Genomic DNA, 15,945 nt, shown 5'->3' with positions numbered 1-15,945 from the left:
CTCATTGCTCACAGCAGGCTGCTCCAGGGCAAATAAACTGAACAGGACAAGAACAAAAGCCCTTTATTGTCTCACATTTTGAAGTTATAAAACTGTCACAGAACTATTAGAACAACAATCATCCGGATTTGCCTTACAAACAATAATAAGAGAATACCTGTATAACATTATCGATGGAGTTCAATCAATTTATCATGGCCACAAAGTAAGTTCCAAATGCTTTTTAAATAATGTAAATACATTTCAAACATAGTCACTGGCATGCATAATTTTAACAGAGTAATGTAGATACATTTAAAACATACTGTAGTAGTCACATGAAATAGCTTTTTTTTGCTACCTTGATTTAGAAAATCCCAGTCAAACAGAGGCTGGTTGTGTCTCAGCCAATCACAGTCTATACCGTCCCCTCGGCCTATGGAATGTAAAACGACACTGCACTCATGAGGCAGAGATAGAGAGGCAGTAACGAAGCATGTTTGTTACTTCTGCATTGCCTATTTCTCACCATTTTTTTCCCCATATACATATTTTTAGTGTACTAGCTGTTTAGGTTTAAAACTAAAATTAAACAAAAATTTGTAATGCAGCGTACAACCGCCATCTTGAATTAGATTCAGAACAGAGTGGCAGGCCAACACTGTGTCCTTAATGATAATCAGCTGCGTGCGGAAGAACATGAGCTATGGGAATCAATCACACAGGTTTGACAGGAAGTAATAAAAAAATTGAACTTTTTAGGGATTTTGACATAAATATACACATTTTTGCCATTTGCACTATTGTTAATTATATCTTATTTTTTTTATTTCATGACATCTTTAAGATGACTTTATTGTTTCTTTCCACTGGCATGTACAGTATAATCATAACAGAGGAGCATATTAAAACAAGCCTTTGTTTTTCTTAACGTTTAACTGTTTCCACTGAGGTAGACGGTCAAACTCCTCTCTGGTCATTCCAAACACCTGGCTGAAGTCTGCGTCACACAGGTGTTTCTGTTTAAAATGAGAAAATCATATTTAAATCACTTGAACTGGAGATGTACCGATACAATCAGTCGATACCGAGTACCGATCCGATAACAGTTTGTGATTGAAAAAAGTCTTGGACAATGCGTCTCAAAGTGGGGTCCAGGGACCCTCAGGGTTCCTGGAGGCCCATTGGTCCGACTGGCCCCATTATAACTAACCCTAACCCACGCGCGCGCGCGCGCGCACACACACACACACACACACACACACACACACACACACACACACACACACAGAGAGAGAGAGTAATAGAGAGAGAGAGAGAGAGTGTACCTCCTGTTCAGCAGGGTTAACACCATCAGGTAGCTCACTGGCAAGTTTGCTGACCAGAGCCTCTGGTGGGTAAAGCTGGTAACTGCACTCGCCCGGAACACAGTCCTGGTCCTGCAGATAGGAATAACATTCAAAGACTAATTATTCTGAATTCATGTTTTAGACTACTAGATATAAACTTATCTAGTAATAGAAGTTAACTATCTTTGTGTTTTGGCCTGCAGGTGGAGCCAGTGGAAAGGTCATGGGGTCATAGGGTTTCAACCTCCAGGGAGCATGAACACGATCTGTGAGTTTAACAGAATTCTTTCCACCCATTACATTCTGAGATACCTTGTGCACATGCATATGTTGGACTGTGGGTGGTGCTAGAGGAAAGGCCATGAAAAATAAAAGAATATCACTTACAGTACACATGTAAAGTAGTAATAAAAATGATTATGTTGCTTACATTTACAATTTTTATGGGAGATGTTACATCTCCCAACTCCTTCTTCAGTTCTGCATAGGTTTTTCCTTCCTGAAAAAGAAATGTATTTTTATGACCATTATAATGGCGCACACGCACACGCACACGCACACGCACACACAAACACAGCACGCGCGCGTGCACACACACAGACGCACACAGACACACACAGACACACACAGACGCACACAGACGCACACAGACACACACAGACGCACACAGACACACACAGACGCGCACACACGCACACACACACACACACACACACACACACACACACACACACACACACACACACACACACACACACACACACACACACCACTAGTAGGAAGTAACACATTTGACTCACACTCCACTTGTAGGGGTCCCAGGCTGTGAACCAGCCGGTGAAGGTGGGGGGCTCGTAGCCTTGCTTCACCAGGAGGACAGGTGTGTCGGGGTCTCTGGACCCGGGGTGGGTACGCAGGTACTCCTGGCTGGTCACCACCGTTTCCCTTCGTTCCACCTCGTTGGCGTCTTCGCCCACCCACAGGAACACCTGAGAGGAGACACAGTGGTGGACAAGATGCTCAACTCAACAAGTACTTGAGTCAAAGTATAGATGGTCTTGGTCAAACATTACTCAAGTACAAGTGAAAGATGCTCTGTCAAATTTGTATTTTGTACTTGAGTTAAAGTACTGGAGTACTAGTACTGAAAAGTACATTTTCTTTTTTATTATCAATGCATTGCTGTATACAAATTTAGAGATTTCCCCACAAAATTCAAAGATTTTCCAGATACTTTCAAAAATATTAATAGTGAAAAGCTCACAACACATCACATCAGTACTCGTTGTCAGCTTGTAGATTTCAAATATCATTTGAAAAAGGGCTTACGTGCCTAATTCATAATGTACTTATTCCCAGTGGTGGAAAACGTACTCACAGTATTTACTTAAGTAAAAGTATCAATACTGCAATGTAGAAATACTAGTTACAAATAAACGTCCGGAATTCTAAATTTACTTGAGTACAAGTATGTTTAGTGTCCGGGTAGCTCAGTCGGTAGAGCTCTCGCCTTCAGACCAAAAGGTCATGGGTTCGAATCCCGGGCACCGCCAACTCAGCGCATGAGTAGCACGGCTTGGGTGCGGCAAGTCGTGCGGTAAGTACTGGGAGCTGAGGATAGGTGTGGCGCTCCACCTCAGCAATCCATCTCCCAGGGGTCTAGCGCATTGTAACAGGGGCAGACTCCTGCGTGTTACTCGGCTGATACCGACAATAAGCCACCTCCCGACCTACTTATGTGCCGCCCTGCGAGCTTGTACATCTGCTATTTAAAAATAATAATAATAATAATCTTGAAAGTTAAATGTTGAATAATTTAGAATTTTTATTAACATGAATCTTCTCTTCCCTTGCACAAAACCTTTTCAGATGAGAGGTCCGTGGCTAAAATACATTTTAATTTGGGGGTCCTTGACATGAAAAAGTTTGAACTGATTTCTAAAAACATACATTTGTGACTTGATCAAAATGAATGTCGTTGGTCAAACGCTGTGTCACCGGTCAGTCAGTCACATGCAGTACCTGGTCCCATGTGTCCAGCAGCATGACGTCATCCTCGCTGAGGTCATCCTGTGAGAACTGGGTCACCTCTGTCACCGCGAAACGGCCCGTCTTGTTGGAGCACTCAAACAGGCGAGGCTGGTGATCTAACACGGCCTGTTGTAGTCTGGAGGGGAACATGCACGCGCACGCACACACACACACACACACACACACGCACACGCACACACACACACACGCGTTTTGTGAGGACATTTTGGACGACAATTTTATGATATTTTGGAGCAGATCGATCGGCAATTTTTCGGTGCATGACACTGGCACGTAACTTTAGTATAAATCATGTTTAACTCTAAATTCCAACCCCCAAATTTCGAACTTGTAGATCTGCTACTTTTGATGCTTTTGTGTGACGCTGCAGTATGATAAAGTAGGGCTTTAATTTACGGAAAAACACAAAAAGTTAGAATATGGAGATAAGAGGTTTCTACCCGACAGCAACGAGTTCAGGGTTGCCAGATCTGCTTATTATAATTTCCCCGCAAGATTTTATTTGAAAATAGCAGATCTACAAGCTCACAACGCGTCGCATCGCGACGCGTTGTGAGCTTGTAGATCTGCTATTTTCAAATAGCTGATGTACATGTTAAAGTACTCGTGTGGACCATAGTCGCTTCTTCTGGGCTGGTTTTCCTAGACCTGGTTGCTTGTTTCTCTCACAGAATCTGGCAACACTGAACGAGTTCTATTAACAGTTGTGAACCCATGCTGTACCTCTTGTCACTGGCATAAGGAGCTTTTCCTCCCAGCAGATCCCAGAATTCAGCGGGCTCTTGACCCTCGGCCACCGTCTCAGCAGAGTCTGCGTTCCCTCCTCCAATCACAGAGCTGACCTCCTTCGCCATGGCTCTCTCGTCTCCATTCGATCCCTATAGTGATAAGGCAGGCAGGGGGGTGTCATTTTGTAGTCCCGAGGGGATGGATGGCAAACTGCCACCCTCTAGCGTTCACATTTAACCCAAACTTCAGTCTTTATAAATATTTTCTCTGAATTTATTTTTCTTCAGAGTAATCTGATTTTAGATCGCCGCTGAGTGAGTGCATCTCAAGCCACGCCCGACGCCTGTCCATCTATATATTTTTCACAAAAGGAAATATGGGATATTGTTCACTTTGTTATTATGGTTGTTTTAGAAACAAGAGTCTTTTAGACTATGAAAATTATAGATGAGATGTAGTTTTCAATTCAACTTTGGCTCCACCTGTGAGGCCAATGACTAATTTGAGTTAAGTAGATGTCACTTCCTGATTTGTCAATCTTTAACCTGAAGTAGATCCGGAAAGGATCAAAATGTTTCCCGTAACATTTTTGTATGTAACTGTAAAACGACAGTTGCAATCCGGGCACTTCCACACTCCAGGAATGCGGAAGTGCCGTTCTCAAACCCAAGACGTAAAAGGGGGACGGGTCTACTAAAAACAGTTAAAACGACCGAGGCACACCGTCTAAAGTGGACTTGAGCAACGAGTCAAGCATTACCAAGTCCTCTTCAGTCAGTCGACTCAGCGCCGTTCGAGTTATGTCTCGATAGGGACAGAATCCTAACTCATATCATCCCTAGTGTTGAAGTTTGGTCCAATCCGTCCCAAGAAGTCACCCGTTTGCTGTCTTGGGAGTGAGAATGCGTTGCCAAGAGAGGGATGTGTGTAAATGTATGACAAACATAGACTTCCTACCTTGCCATACCAAAGATAAATCCCAGATTGACTCTGGAGCAGGAAGACGTCGTTGGAGTTGAGCGAGGCGGTCAGGGCCGGCACCTCGATGGCCTTGGTGTTGGAGGGGTCAGCGCCGCTCACCTGGAACAACCTGATCGGAGGTTCAGGTTCACACGTCGAGCTTCTAGACGTGCCCCCCTGAAAGAGACCAGATTAGAACCAGAATCGTCTTTATTGTCACATCACAGGTTTACAGGTGTTTAAACAGTGGGAGCTTGTTGTTTTGTCCACCATGCGTTTACACATAGCATATCGTTGTTGTCGGGCAGAAACCTCTTATCTCCATATTCTAAAGCACCAAAGATAGCAGATCTGTAAGCTTGAAACGCGCCACTAAGCAAAGCGTTTTGAGCTTGTAGATCTGCTACTTGTTATTTTTTTTATTTGATTTGAATCCTGGAAAGGATTTTCCGGTTTTGGATGCCCGACAGAGACGATATCCATCCAAACATTATGTACATGAGGTTTAGAAATACAAGAAAAAAAGTTTGAGTACCACAGATGTACCTCAAAGATGACCATTCTGCCCTTGAACATGGCCATAAAGTGCCGGGTCTCTTTGCCCATGGTCAGTCTGACCTGCACAGGTCGACCGTCATACTTCTGGTCCAAGCTGACCGCCTGGAAGGCAGAGGCTGCCACCTCATCCTGTGAGGCATGACGACCCTGGAACAAAAAGAACACATATTTAACCACTTGAACCCTATAAGCATCCCTATTCTGGTGTGGGCAAACATTTGGCGAAAATAGCTAATCTGTGAACTTGTAATGCATGATGGCCCTGAAACAAAAGGCAAGTAAAGTATTTAAGCAATGCATGACGACCCTACTAAACAAAAGGCAAGTATAGACAGAGATTGTATTTTATTTTAACATGCTCATAAAGTTCACTGTGCATACAACACTGACAAAGAAACGTTTGCTGCTTTATGGCACCTTTCACTTTGAGCACAGAGCACTTTATGAGCATGTTAAAATATATAATATAATATATGTTCTTAGTCTCTGTCTAAGGAATCTTCCTTAAAAGTTTATGTAAAGCGCAAGTCTTTTTCTGCCAGTTTTCCTTTATGTTTTTGAGACCACCGCACCTGCAGTCAACCCTGAACAAAGGACAAAGAAGGGCACAACCGTTTACCCAGGACTTTAGATACTGTATTCACACCTACCTGCCATATGTAGAGCAGGTAGTTCCTCTGACTGTGGACCTCATAGGTGTAGAGGAGCAGGTAACAGTCTCCTCCATAGAAGTATCCGTACCTCTCCGCTTCCACAGGGACCAGCTCCAAGTTCTCAATCCGCCACACCTGTTTGATGCATGATCATATTATTGGAGCAGCTGTTCGTTATAATGTGAAAAAGTCATAATTCACTACCCTATAGCATCACTATTCTATTGCCGATTGACAAGCTCACAACGACAATGACAAGTTCACAACGTGTTGTGATCAGCTATTTTAGTGTTGAGCAAGAATAGGAGGGGCCGGCGCTTATGGAGCCCTTGAGAATCTGGTCAACTATAAGTATAGGGTTTAAGTGGTTAAAAAATATCCTTGTAATGACCCTGAGGTCATAATTTAATTCTATGCCTGTAGGATATGTCTTTAATCTGTGTGTGTGTGTGTGTGTGTGTGTGTGTGTGTGTGTGTGTGTGTGTGTGTGTGTGTGTGTGTGTGTGTGTGTGTGTGTGTGTGTGTGCGCGCGCGCGCGCGCGAGCCTACACGTGTGTTTGTGTGTGTGTGTGCGTGTGTTTGTGTGTGTGACAGCCTGCGTGCGTGTGTGCGTGCACCTGTGTGTGTGTGTGTGTGTGTGTGTGTGTGTGTGTGTGTGTGTGTGTGTGAGTAACGGGATGCAGGTGTGCCTGGCTGATTGAATGAGTGAGGGACTGATTGTGCAGGTATCTGGAGGGAGCCGATTGGCTCCAGCCTTCTGAAGGGAAGTTTAAAAGGCTTGCTTTCCTAATTGCTCTTCATTTCTGTTCCAGCAAGACTGGGAGCCAACCTGTACTATGCAGAATGTTTGTTAGGAGTTATTGATGGTTTGAATAGCCTTGGATTTTTAGTGGGGAGTCATTCTTTTTGATCAGATTTTCTCCTGTGTTTTGATCACAGTAGGTGTTGGGTTAGTGATTTGTAACTTGGTTTCTTTTGATAGGTTTGATGGTTCAGGTTAAAGGTTTCTTTGGTTTATTGTTCTGACTTAAACGCCCACTCTGAAGTCACTGGCTTCTTCATGAAAACCCATAAAAATGCTGCAGGTTCTTGGGAGCTGGAAAGAGGCGAGTCCCACTTTTTTTGTTGCGCCTTAAGGTTCCCCTATAAGTCGGGGCTTAAGAGTCCTACCTCCAGCTGTCCATCACCGTTGTCCACCATGCGTTCCTGTGCAGCCACCTCTGGCATCACGTGCATCAGAGTGGCGTCGAATTTCTCCTGAGTGATATCGGCTGTAAAAACAAATCATTTTGCAACATTACGCTATTAGGCCAAAATCAGAAAAGCACGTTCCTCCTCCTCATGTGTTTTGCACTCCCTTTGAAACTCTTCACTGGATGCATTCGTAAATGACAACAAGGCTTTCCAAATCGTCACCTTGCTAAACTAATGGCCTATGTCATTTTTTAAAGTTTTTCAGAAAAAGTTAAAAACCGATCCAACACTATATGATATTTATTAATCATTTCACCCAAAACGTTTATAACAAATTATTACTATTAAAATAAAAAATCACACCCTGTGTGAAGGTAGCGGCGCCTTTGATACATTTTGTCATCGATATGTGTTTATAATGTGTTTATAGCCACGTGTCACATGAATCAAGCTTGACCAATCACTTTGTTGACGTACGCACCTGACCAATCAGAACGTTGACGCACACGGACAAAGTCAGGTATAGAGCAGGATCCGCTAGCGGCTAGCGCCGCTAAAAATAACACTGTCTGTCAGTTATGTAACATAAGAGATTTAAATAGGTTTAAATAGGATTCAATCTGACTTAGGCCAAATTATTTTACTGATTTAGGCCATTTTTTTTTTTTTACTTAAGTCACAAAACCATGTGACGTAGGCAAAAAAAAAAGCCTATTTTGGCCTAAGTCACACTAGGGAGGCCATTTTACTAAAAGGGGAGGGAACAGCATGATCCTTTTCAATTAGGAGATTTTTTTACCAGAGGTGGCCAGTGTCATGAGGAGCTGACTTAGGCAAAAATATAATTTTCCTCAAAAAGAATGGGGGAAAAAATGACTTAGGCCATTAGTTTAGCAAGGTGACAAAATGTAAACATTCTCTGTGCAAAAAAATCCTACAGCAGTTGAACTAATAAATAAAAAAGAATACAGATATTTTCCGATATTACATTTTTATGTTAATATCGGACGATAATATTGGGGGGACGATATTATCGAACATCTCTAATTGGAAGTAAATTGGGGGAAAAAAAGGAAACGGACACATACCCACTTTCCCCCGGGTGTGCACCCTCCCCAGACCTACAGTCTGCTCCCTGGACCTCCAGCTGTGGAACAGCTGCTTGAAGAGCGCCGACTCCGCCCCGTCGTTCACCACCTCCACGTTGGTGCTGACGGCGTACTTCTTTGCTTTAATGAATTCCTGTAATAGTATCATAACGGTCAGTGTTGATTTCGTCGACTAAAATTTGACGAAAAGTGTTCGTCGACTACCTTTTTTCACTGACGAAAACTAAATAAAAACTAAATGAAAACTAACTTACGATGACTAAAAACTAAGACTAAATATATTGACAATTTCGTCAACAAATAAAAACTAGACTAAAATGTTAGTGAGTGACTAGTGGAGAAGAGATCCAGTAGAACTAAAAGACACGTCATTTTATGTTTGGTTGCGCTCAGGTCTACAAGCTCACAACGCAACGCGTTGTGAGCTTGTAGATCTGCTATTTTAAGCAGGCAACCAAGTGTAAAATCAGGCCATCAAGGCACAGACAAAATACATCCTAGTCGACTAAATCAACTGTACATTTAGTGACATATCATCATGTGATAAATCAGGGGTCTGCAACAGGGGGCCCGGGACCCCTAGCGGGTCCTCAGAGTTACAGGGGGTCTGCCAAATCTTTGTGTGATATGATTATTTTTTTACCTTAACCACTTGAACCCTAGCATCCCTTTTCTGAGGAGAACTTTAGCCAAAAACAGCAGATCTACAAGCTCACAACGCCTCGCGCTGCGAGGCGTTGTGAGCTTGTAGATCGGCTATTTTTGGCAAAGAGGTATAGGTGTAGAGGGGAAAAAGAGCAGACCAAGTTAAAAAAAAAAGAAGTTTAATCTGAAACACAATTTTATACAATATAGAGGGGGTCCCTGCTTCATCTCTCTCTCAGCTAGGGGGTCCTTGGCCTGAAAACGTTGAAGACCCCTGTGATAAATGATGTGGTATGGGAATGGCGTAGACTGGCATACCAGTAGACTGCCAGCATTTTTAGTGTCGGAAGCTTCTCCGATACTGGTAGCGGTACCGGAACAACTCTAACTTATACCGACAAATATATATTTTTGACATACTGTACATGTTTGTAACCCTGAACATTGTCATTTTACCAGAGCTCTGGACATGGCTGCCTGCCTTTCAGCCTTGGTCGCTTTCTTCCCTTTCCAGACGAAGATCTTCAACCCTCCTTGATCCAAGATGAAGCAGTCCTGGAAAGATATTTTTGCCTAATTTATGCTCCATCGAACAACGGTGTAGTACAGCAAAGAAAATAGCCGGTCTACAAGCTTGTGGATCGGCTATTTTCTTGCTGACCAGCGATACCATTGTACGTATAAGTAAGTATAAACTATGCCACGTAAACTCACGTCGTGATTTAAGAGGTCCTGAACCAACGGTCTGATGGCGACTTCTGTGACCTTCATCTGACCTTCAGCATCAGTCACACTGAAGATAATGAACATACAGATTGCATTAATGGAACAAAACATATGAAACATTGAGACTGGTGATTGCAGTGTTTGAAAAGTTTTGAATAATTTTGATTTTCTTTTAACACAAATCTTCTCTTCTGGGGGGGAATACATTTTCTGATGGGGGGTAGGGGGTCCGCAGGCAAATACCTATCATTTTGGGGGTCTTCCTTGGCACGAAAACGTTTGAGAACTGTTTTAGAAGGCCTTTTGTAGGCATTTGCCTCAGATCTTAATGGGTTAAAGGACAGTCAGCAATACTCACTGGTACAGGGTGAGCTGTGCCAGCTGCTCGTGGTCAGATGTTTCGTCAGACGTTCCACTTGTCAGCTCAGACGTTCTTTGCCCAAGAACGCTGGTCAGGATTTCCATGAGGTGAGGAGGGGAGTCGCCTTCCACGTCTCCCTCGATCACCCCGATCTCTGCCCGTCCGCCTCGCTCTCTGTCACGGATGTCTTTGGCCAGCATCATGCCCTGGGAACGAAAAGGTATACCACCAAGTCATGTCAAAACTCTGTGGGTGAACTTATAGATCAGCTATTTTTTGGTGCATGACACTGGCACGCAAGTTTACAAATGCATTTACTCTATTCATTATTGTCCAATTCAAAATCTCATCTAATCCAGCTTCCATAATATGTAAGATTATTATTATTATTATTATTATTATTATTATAAGATAATCATATTTGAACTGGGGACCCCCAACCCTGACAAGCACTTGAAATTGAGGCATTACATATACTTTGACTCGGTTCCACAGATAAATATTGTCTAAATAGATGATCTACTAGTAGATCGGCTATTTACAACATGTTTGCTTCTTTCTTAGGTAATATTTGACAATTTGGACAATGTTTACTTTTGGTCTTATTATTAGTTTATGTTTTTTCATTTTAGAGGTATTGAAAAGGTCTTAAAAGTCCTAAATTGTCACTTTAGAAATGTGCACATAAGTTAATCATTTGGGGACCCCCCCAAAAAAATCACTTGGAACTGGGGTTCCCAAACCCCAGTTTGGGAACCTCTGCCTTACACAGACGTACAAACAGTTTGCAGTATAAATGATATGCGGTACCTTCAGTCTTTCTTGTTTGTTGCTCATTGGTCCATTCCACTGGATCAGGGTCTTGCCCATGTCCAACAGAAACACGTCTCCAGTGTTGAAGCTGCTCCAGCTCATCTCCACCTGAAACACAACGTTGATGCAGACAGTTCATCCTGCTACTTTAGTAGTACCCCTAGAGGTCCTTGAGGTGGTTCCACTTTGAGACATACTGTATAGTGCTTTACAGTGTTGCTCACCTCCATGGCAGTGACTCTTTTCTTTCCTTTCACATGCAGTAACCTCTGGATGTCGTAGGAGTTGGTCTCTGTGTGTCTCATGCCTGATGCAACTCCACCTTTCCTATAACTTAACAACGGGAGAAAAAACTGGGCTAAATTATAGAAATAATGTTCAAAATAACACAATGTTTTTGTTTTGTTCTGCTTTTCCCTGCTTTGTGGATGGATGACACAAACAGTGCTTATGTGATAAATCTGTGGCCGTCTGAGAATCGGAAGGTTGCCAGTTCAACACCCTCTCCTTGACCAGCCTGCATGTCGAAGAGTCCCTGAGCAAGGCACTCACTTAACCCTTAACCTACTTAGTTGACCCCCAGGGCTCTATAACTAAACCCGAAATGTCTTTCCCTCTACAGTAAATTATCTACACTACAGCCAATCTACAAGCTCACAGCTCTAACAGCTTCCATCTGAGCAGCCCTCTCCTGGCTGAAGCAGTAACCCCCCACCCCGAGACAAGAAGAAAACACTGTCATTTCCCTGTGACCTATCATGAATCAATAGTTGCATTTTGATCAGAATATGCAAATTGTCTCACATAACTCCTTGTTTGAAGTATCCCCGGAAGGTGTCAGACTCGTGTTTCTGCACCTCGCGGTGCTGCACCGGACCGGAGCCCAGGAACTCGTCCAGTTGGATGGTGTAGACGGCGGCCGCGCCCTGTTCGTCCTGGCTGGACTGAGAGCCTATCCAGTAGTGGAGGTCATAGGTCACAGCACTGCCGCCCAGTCTGTGTGTCTGGAGGAAAGAGGTTTGGGTAGTAATTAATGTTGTTACATGGAATACAAGAACGCTCCCTCCAAAACACGTTCGCCCCGGGTCAAAATCCGGCGACCTCGGAACGGTCGCCAATAGGTATTCCTAAACGTAACCTCAGTAAAACTATGCCTAAACCTAACCTTATTCCTAAACGTAACCTCAGTAAAACTATGTCTAACCTAACCTTATTCCTAAACGTAACCCCAGTAAAACTATGTCTAAACCTAACCTTATTCCTAAACGTAACCTCAGTAAAACTATGTCTAAACCTAACCTTATTCCTAAACGTAACCTCAGTAAAACTATGTCTAAACCTAACCTTATTCCTAACCTTAACCTCAGTAAAACTATGTCTAAACCTAACCTTATTCCTAAACGTTACGGTAACCCCAGTAAAACTATGTCTAAACCTAACCTTATTCCTAAACGTAACCTCAGTAAAACTATGTCTAAACATAACCTTATTCCTAAACGTAACCTCAGTAAAACTATGTCTAAACCTAACCTTATTCCTTTACGTAACCTCAGTAAAACTATGTCTAAACCTAACCTTATTCCTTTACGTAACCTCAGTAAAACTATGCCTAAACCTAACCTTATTCCTAAACGTAACCTCAGTAAAACTATGTCTAAACCTAACCTTATTCCTTTACGTAACCTCAGTAAAACTATGTCTAAACCTAACCTTATTCCTAAACGTAACCTCAGTAAAACTATGTCTAAACCTAACCTTATTCCTAAACGTAACCTCAGTAAAACTATGTCTAAACCTAACCTTATTCCTAAACGTAACCTCAGTAAAACTATGCCTAAACCTAACCTTATTCCTAAACGTAACCTCAGTAAAACTATGTCTAAACCTAACCTTATTCCTAACCTTAACCTCAGTAAAACTATGTCTAAACCTAACCTTAACCTCAGTAAAACTATGTCTAAACCTAACCTTAACCTCAGTAAAACTATGTCTAAACATAACCGTAATAATGTAACCTCAGTAAAAGTATGTCTAAACCTGTAGCTCAAAATGTGTCGCTTTTAGCGTTGCGTTTCGAGCTTGTAGATCTGCTACTTTTGATGCTTTTGTGTGACGCTGGAGGCGTTCATTTATGAAAAAACACAAAAAGTTAGAAGGTTTCTGCCCGACAGCAACAAAATACAAGACAACTGGGATGAGGTCATAAGAAAATGCACTGCATGTTGTCAGAGTTCCCTATTGTAAATATGCAAACCACATGAGCTAAACAAACACACACACACACACACACACACACACACACACATGCACACACACACACGCACACGCACACACACGCACACGGTAACAGTAATTCATCTATAAACGTTCAGGACTTACAGAGAGTAGTATGTAGCAGTCTCCCTCATAAAAATTCCCATAAGATTTCTCTGGTACTTGGACAAGCTCCATTTTCTATGGAGCAAATAGAAACGTTGTATTATTACCGTTTCTTCCAACAAAAAGGAACTGTATGTGCTTCGGAACACGGCAAAAAAAAGTGTAATGTACAGACAGTGGTGGAAAAAGTACTCAAATTCTTATAAGTAAAAGTACCAATACTGCAATATAGAAATACTGTACTCTGTTACCAGTAAAAGTCCAGAATTCAAAATGTACTTAAAATACCAAAAGTAAAAGTACTAAAATGTTTGACAAGATGTTTGACAAAGTCACAGATCTCACAGAAGGGTCCATTTGGCTACAAACTCGCCACCATTTAGCTGGGGACCACTGGTGGTCCCCGGACCACTGGTTGAGAACCACTGCTCTACAATGACTGTCAGAATATAGTGCTTTAACCATTTGAAAAAACACCTTTTGTTTTAATCAAAAAATATCACTTACCCTACCTTTAAAATGTCTATTTTCAAAAGTCAAAATACCTCAATTCTCCAGATGATAATACCAGGGTTGTGAGTCACTGCTCTGAATGTGTAATCCATGGTTCTCAAGGTGTGCTCAAAACGTCAGAGTCAATTTTCTTCCAGTTCTTGGAAAATATGAAGAAGAAATCATTATCACCATATGAGAATAGTAACACAAAATACATTTTCAAAATACTTTGGAAGAAATGCAAATATGTAATAATGATAATAATGAATTTCCAAGATAATTGTTTATATCAACCCTCCAGCTCTCTGTCAAAATGATGACTAAATTATATATGACTAAATTATATATGTATATCAGACAGTATTGATGATTTTAACCACTAGAACCCCAGCATCAGTAGTCTGGGGGGGGGGGGGGGGGACATTATAGCCAAGAATTGCAGATTTCACAACACGTGTATTTATTTTGGTGTAGAGGGGAAATGGTAGTACACAGAGCCAGCTCAGGTCCAATTTACTAAGTCTAGAGCACTGTTTCCCAAACAGTGGGTCGGGACCCTCACAGATAACATTTTTTATGGGTCACGACGAGTAAATATCAAAATAGAGATTTTCTGAAAAAAAAAAATATATATATATCTGCATTAATACATACAAATAACAATTCCATAGACACGTTTTTTAAAGAAAGTTTAAGAGGTAGTGAAAATAGCAGATCTACAAGCTCACTTGTAGATCTGCTATTTTCACTAGTTTTGGGTCCCGGGGCAAACATCTGCAGTAATTTCTCTTTTGAGTCTCAAGCTAAAAGGTTTGCAAAACCACTGATCTAGAGGGATTTAAGTGGTTAAGCATCAAATAAACAATCTGTCATTTATAAACTCCTTTTAGTACAGGAAAACAACATTAAATCACTTCACCGGGTCCATTAATGTCAACGTGAGAGACTTACGTACATTCAGCCAGAGGAAAAACCAATGTAGCGCCAATATGATCAATCATACAGTCAGGATACTGTGATCTACTGTGCAGACAGACACACAAATCTCTCTTCTTCTTCTTCTTTTCAGAGCCCAGGAGATTTGCCTGATGGTTTGCATATTCCAGGACCAGGTAATGCTCCGTCCAATCACTGGCACACATACACAACCCTACAGGCAAATGATCCCAGAGCAGGATTGACTGTACGCAAATGATCATATACTGCCTTAAAACAACAAACTAGTGGTGGTGGTGATGGTGGTAGTGGGGGAGCATTATAGTCGTATATATTTTTTAATCAATTCAATTCAATCTTTATTTCAGACCCAAGGGAGATCCATATCACAATAAAAACACCATACAAAGAAATGTAATTACAGAAAAAGAAATACAATAAAAAGACTTCCACCATGTTCAGTTTCAAATAGACAAGTGCGCCAATGGTTCCACAGTCTAGAGGAGAACCTGACAGAACTACCGGCGGGGTTAGTTATGACAGCAATGATGTCATTCACTGACTCAGATGCCCTACACATAGATATTGCGTAGCACAGAGCAGGTGCAGGAACCCCAACACTAACAAACATCTGGCTTGCACTGGAGCTTCTTGGAGCTCTCAGCTCCGCATACAGTCTTTAAAACACAGCTGTGTTACTGTATATCACATGTTATATCTGACACTAGAATGGTTGCATCAAAGAAACTATAGGACATTCAATCGTTTGTTCAGTGTAATCAGTATAAATATACTGATGCATTAATGTGTAGTTAATATTTCAGCTGTTAAAGGAGGGTCTTATTTTAACTACTTTATATATAGTCTGTATTTGCGACCCCCACCCCCATCAATATATCTTTTTCTTAACTTTAATTAATCTATAATACATCCTAAGCGAACCAAATGGACCCTAACGGGTCCATTTGGTTCCATTTGTACACTCTCAGAATTAAATTAACATAGAT

At 41.8% G+C, this 15,945-nt stretch overlaps 1 protein-coding gene across 2 annotated transcripts; it reads right to left on the bottom strand.

Annotated features, from left to right (window-relative positions):
• Positions 1–47: 47 nt before the first annotated feature.
• Positions 48–15,044, bottom strand: avil (advillin). 2 transcript variants are annotated; one of them, XM_084062661.1, is made up of 20 exons: positions 14,958–15,044; positions 14,053–14,159; positions 13,508–13,582; positions 11,933–12,132; positions 11,353–11,461; positions 11,126–11,236; positions 10,313–10,521; positions 9,943–10,021; positions 9,685–9,783; positions 8,563–8,716; positions 7,451–7,551; positions 6,278–6,415; positions 5,616–5,774; positions 5,067–5,246; positions 4,104–4,258; positions 3,351–3,495; positions 2,129–2,317; positions 1,759–1,827; positions 1,308–1,418; positions 48–998 (listed from the first exon to the last, which is right to left on the bottom strand). In XM_084062661.1, the coding sequence occupies exons 2-20, from the start codon at positions 14,110–14,112 to the stop codon at positions 885–887; spliced, it is 2,457 nt and encodes an 818-aa protein (XP_083918787.1). In that variant the 5' UTR covers positions 14,113–14,159; positions 14,958–15,044; the 3' UTR covers positions 48–884. The 2 variants fall into 2 exon arrangements, with proteins under 2 accessions (XP_083918787.1, XP_083918788.1); XM_084062662.1 differs by having other exon boundaries at positions 14,954–15,027.
• Positions 15,045–15,945: the final 901 nt, after the last annotated feature.

The sequence above is a fragment of the Gymnoscopelus microlampas genome (genome assembly GCF_963454915.1).
Source record: "Gymnoscopelus microlampas genome assembly, chromosome: 7".
Taxonomy (NCBI): Eukaryota; Metazoa; Chordata; class Actinopteri; order Myctophiformes; family Myctophidae; genus Gymnoscopelus; species Gymnoscopelus microlampas.
Note: the sequence above shows the minus strand (reverse complement) of the source record. Positions and strands in the feature narration are given on the sequence as shown.